A 5,267-nucleotide genomic window follows, 5' to 3' on the forward strand; every position below is an offset into this window, starting at 1 on the left:
GAGAGAGAGACAGAGAGGAGGTGGGAGAAGGATGGAGCAGAACCACAGGGCTTGGCAAAGCCACAAGTAGCAAGAGGTATATCATAGCTGAGGAATAGATTATCGTGATAGATCTGCCCAATCTAGGCATATAGCTTATAAATATAATAACTGGGTTCTGTATTTTGTATATGGGCTTATTGGGGTAAGAAATTACCGTAGCATCTAGCACTGTGTAAATGAATTGTGCTGACAGAAGCTAGTCATTCTAGAACTTGGTAGAAAATGGAGGCAGGAGGATTGGCTTCTAGGTTATCCTAGGCTGCATATCAAGTTTGAGGCCAGCCTAGGCTATGTAAGATTCTGGGGAGGGAGGGGCAGAGAGAGAGGAGGAGAGAGAGAGGGAGAGAGGGAGAGAGCCAGGGTTGGGGAGTGTGGGCATGTTCCTGTGTTTCTAGAACTGTGACATTCTTTTCATTTTTTTTACCTTTATTTATTTAGTGTATGTGTGTGTGTTTGCACCAGCAAGAATATGCAAGTGTTGTGGGATGCCTGTAGAGGGTGGAGATCAGAGCCCAGCCTGTATAGGTTGTTCTCTCCTTTAACCATGTGGACTCTAGGTATCCGAGCTCCAAACTCAGGTCATCAGGTTTCGTGGTCATTCACTGAGACGCTCACCAACATGAAATATTACATTCCTTTTTCTTTCTTTCTTTCTTTCCTTCTTTCTTTCTTTCTTTCTTTCTTTCTTTCTTTCTTTCTTTCTTTCTTTCTTGTTTAAGTTTTATTTATTTATTTATATGAGTATATTGTAGCTGTCTTCAGAGGCACCAGAAGAGGGCATCGGATCCCATTACAGATGGTTGTGAGCCACTACGTGATTGCTGGAGATTGAGCTCAGGACGTCTGGAAGAATAGTGTTAGTGTTCTTAACCAGTGAGCTGTCTCTCCAGCCTGAAGTGTTACATTCTTGTAGAAAATCTTGAAGCTTCTGAAAGGTGTTGATAAAAGGTGTGATCCTGACATGTAGGAACAGACAGGAGGATTGCTACAAGTTCAAGGTTACTAGAGAATACCAGGTAGCTAAGGCTGCATATTGAGACCTGTCTCTCAACACACACACACACACACACACACACACACACACACACACACACACACATGTGATGCTGAAGAGATGACTCAGTGGGTAAAGGCCTTGCTACACAAGTATGAAGGCCAAAGTTCAGATCTCCTACACTCAAGAAAAAGCCGAGTAGCTGGGCAGTGGTGGCACATGCCTTTAATCCCAGCACTTGGGAGGAAGAGGCAGGTGGATTTCCGAGTTTGAGGCCAGCCTGGTCTACAGAGTGAGTTCCAGGACAGCCAGGGCTATACAGAGAAACCCTGTCTCAAACAAGAACAACAACAACAACAACAACAAAATAAGGCTGGAGAGATGGCTTAGCGTTTAAGAGCACTGACTGCTCTTCTGAAGGTCCTGAGTTTAAATCACAGCAACCACATGGTGGCTCACAGACATCCATAATGAGATCTGGTGTGCCTGAAAACAGCTACAGTGTACTTACATATAATAAATAAATACATCTTAAAAAAAAAAAAAAGGGCAGCCTACATGTTAACCCAATGCTCAAAAGTCAGACAAAGGGAAGGGACCCCTGAGACAGCCTAACTAACCTAGCCAAATTTGTGAGCTGTTGGGGCAGTAAGAGACTCTCCCCCCAGTAAATAAAGCAGGCCATTGGAGAAAGCACTCACCGTTACCCCGCAGCCTCCACACATGCATGTACATGTGTACTTGTACATACACATGAGCCCACATACATTTGAACACAACACCATGGACTACACATTGGCACATGACCATAATGTTGGTGAGAGAAGAGGTCTGTGGGGTCCCCAGAGACCTATTGTTCAGCAGCCACTGCGAGTAGGACAGATCAGCTGCCCTCTTGGAGCCTCGGTCTCCTCATCCTTTCAATGGGGTAACAGTATCTGCCAGGCACTGTTATCCTACGCAGGGAGAGTAAACATCACTCTTCCTTCCAGCCTTGTTCCATGTTGTATTTGGTGTGCACAGAATCCACGCTGGCTCCCCGTGAAGCAGGTCTCATCCTTGCTATACTCCATATCTCACACTCTGCACCCCAAAGCCTTTGCTCCGCTGCCCCACATCCACAGTGCACAGTGTCCCTGTATCTTCACTGCAGTTAGAGCCAGGATGACAGCCCTCTGGCCTGCCTTCAGAGACGCCTATGCTGCTGGTCCTGTGTAATTATAGACTCGTGCTGTCACTGAGGTGTCACTCAGTGATGGTCACTGTGCACGACAGTAATCCTACAGATTATAACAGAGCTCAGTGGAGCAGGCTGCCTCACATTAAGGAGCCCCGGGGGCCTTACGACATCCCAGCCTCAGCCCCAGGGAGGCACTAGGAAGGATGGACACTGTTAGAACCACAGGCAACGTGACCAGGAGCTCATGGAGCCTGGGCAGGGGGCACTGTGAGGGCTGGTGACATGGCAGCCCAGAAGGAGCTCTAGGACACACAGTCTAGGCCAATTGTTCCAGTTGTCCGGGGACTAGGGAACCAAGTAGCCCCAGCTAAGCCCAGGTCCTCCAGGGAGTCCCTGCAGGGAATAGCCCCTCATCTTCCTTGCTAGGGTCCTAGGGGAGAACTCCCCCAGGTCTGTCTGTAAGGAAGGAGAGTCTGGGTCCCCATTCAGGCCTGACAGGAGGTGAGTCTGCTCAGGGACAGTCCTGCAGGCCCCAGGGAGGGGGACCTGAATGTGGAAGCCTCAGTTGGGAAATCAGCTGCTCTGTCTGTCTTGGGGAGGAGGGCAAGTCTGCACTCTCCTGTCTCCCCACATTCCTTAGCTGGGACAGACCCTGAGAGCCTGCATTGGCTGCTCAATTTAGCCTCTTGTTCTTAAGAACAGGTTCTGTCCTAAGAGTTCTGTCCACAGGGAGCGCTGTCCTGAGAGTTCTGCCAACAGGGGGCTCTGCTCTGAGAGTTCTGTCCACAGGGGGCGCTGTCCAGAGAGTTCTGTCCACAGAGGGAGCTTTCCTGAGAAGACAGATTACTGGCAGATAGTGTCATCCATTGTAAGGATGAGGAGACTGAGGCTCAAAGAGGCCAGTTGTCCCTACAGGAGCTCTACTCCAAAGGGTACTGTTTTGTAGCTGTCCACTGTGGGGCACTGTCCTGATTTAAATTCTGTTCACAGAGTGTGATCTTTCAAGAGCTCTAGTCACAAGCCTCTGCTGGCATTCGATGAACTCTATCCATAGAGATGCTGTACACAAGGGTGTGTCTGGGTTTCAGGGAAGGTGATGGCCTGCTGAGGCCCAGGGGAAGATGCAGATGCTGATGGGAACAGGGCCTAAAGGGCACACAGGAGGGATGCCATTTCCCTGTTCCCTCCAAGGGCCATGACCAGATCCCAGCATGGGCAGCTCCCAACTACACAGATGCAAAGCTCACACCTGTTTTCATTCAGGTCAACACAACAAGCTAAACAAGGGTACAGGTACACACACACACAAACACTCACTGATCCACAGACTCAGAATACAGAAGCCTGCTCAGACACATAAAAATATATGGACAAAGGCATTCATTTGCATGTGGGCATACAGCAACAGTTATAGAAAAATGAGTTTTCTTTGAGGCCAGTCTGGTCTACAAAGTAAGTTCCAGGACAGCCAGGGCTATACAGAAAAACCCTGTCTCGAAAAACCAAAAAGAAGAAGAAGAAGAAGAAGAAGAAGAAGAAGAAGGAGAAGGAGAAGGAGAAGGAGAAGGAGAAGGAGAAGGGGAAGGGGAAGGGGAAGGGGAAGGGGAAGGGGAAGGGGAAGGGGAAGGGGAAGGGGAAGGGGAAGGGGAAGGGGAAGGAGAAGGAGAAAAGGAGAAGGAGAAGGAGAAGGAGAAAAAGAAAAGAGTCTTGTGGGTTAGCTCATACTTTTCTTTTCAGCTGTGTGGGAAATAGAGAGAGGATGATCAGTTCACTTCTGGCAATATAACACTTTGGAAGCCAGCATGAACTACATGAGACCTTGTTTCAAAAACCCAAACAAACAGCAAATAAACAAAGCAAAACAAGAACAAAATAAGCTCCACATTCACCAGCATCCAGAAGCACTCAGCACCATCGCAGTGCCTGGCCTATGAGACCATTGGAGAGAGAAGACCCCAATGGAAGACCATGAACTTCTGGAGATGGCACGGACCATGGGTAATTAGAGTGTGCCTTAATGATGGTGACAGTCTCAATTACTCAGTTAACTGTCCATATTTCAGGATGGACCCTTTTGAGGAAAAGCTACGGATGCTGAAGGAGGCCTTCAACACAGGGAAGACAAAGATGGCTAAGTTCAGAGCTGAACAACTGCAGAGCCTGGGCCGCTTCCTGCAGGACAGTAGCAAGCAACTTCATGATGCCCTGGATGGAGACCTGGGCAAGGTGCTGTGGGGGGTAGGGAGAGCATGTATCCTTAGAGACCCAGAAGTGCTGTCCTATCCTTCCCAGGCTAGCCATATCCTTTCTGAGATCTTGAGTCCCTAAGGAGAGTCGTACGCTGCAATGTGATGGGCTCTGTGCCCACAGTGGGTCCTGCATACTTACTCCCTGCCTCGGATGCAGAGTGCATTATTAACTCAGGAACACACAAGCACCCCCTTCCCTTGAGATCCAGCTTAATAATGGCTGTTCTTGGGTCACAAATAGGGAAATTGTGGCACTTGGGTTAAGTCACTTACCTAAAGTTACAAGACCAGGCAGTGATAGGTCAGAATAGCAGTCCCCGACGGGCAGTGGTGGCACACGCCTTTAATCCCAGCACTTGGGAGGCAGAGGCAGGCAGATTTCTGAGTGGGAGGCCAGCCTGGTCTACAGAGTGAGTTCTAGGACATCCAGGGCTACAACAGAGAAACCCTGTCTGGGGAAAAAAAAATAGGAGTCCCAATGGGAGAACCATGCTGCCCTTACACTGTGTTATATACATGCTCAATGGAACTGTCTCAAGACCTATCCAAATGGTAGGCCCCAGCCTAGCCTTGAACCTGACTTCCCCACCCCACAGTCAGCCTTCGAGTCAGACATGAGTGAGATCATCCTGTGCCAGAATGAGGTGGACCTGGCCCTCAAGAACCTGCAGACCTGGATGAAGGATGAGCCTGTGTCTACCAACTTGGTGAGCCCCGTTGGCTGAGGGATGGTGGGTAAAGGTGGCAGTTGGGTGGCAGGGCACAGGGCAGCCTGCTCCAGATCCATTCCTGCCCTTGAGTC

At 49.2% G+C, this 5,267-nt stretch overlaps 1 protein-coding gene across 1 annotated transcript in view; it reads left to right on the forward strand.

The window, feature by feature from the left end:
• Positions 1 to 5,267, forward strand: part of LOC116101389 (aldehyde dehydrogenase family 3 member B3) — a 12,157-nt gene that overhangs the window by 1,036 nt on the left and 5,854 nt on the right. Inside the window, exons 2-3 of the mRNA XM_031384967.1 lie at positions 4,280 to 4,442; positions 5,062 to 5,172. Of these exons, the coding sequence (XP_031240827.1) occupies positions 4,280 to 4,442; positions 5,062 to 5,172 (274 nt within the window). The remainder of the gene's footprint in view (positions 1 to 4,279; positions 4,443 to 5,061; positions 5,173 to 5,267) is intronic.

Source organism: Mastomys coucha, unplaced genomic scaffold, assembly GCF_008632895.1.
Source record: "Mastomys coucha isolate ucsf_1 unplaced genomic scaffold, UCSF_Mcou_1 pScaffold21, whole genome shotgun sequence".
Classification (NCBI taxonomy): Eukaryota; Metazoa; Chordata; class Mammalia; order Rodentia; family Muridae; genus Mastomys; species Mastomys coucha.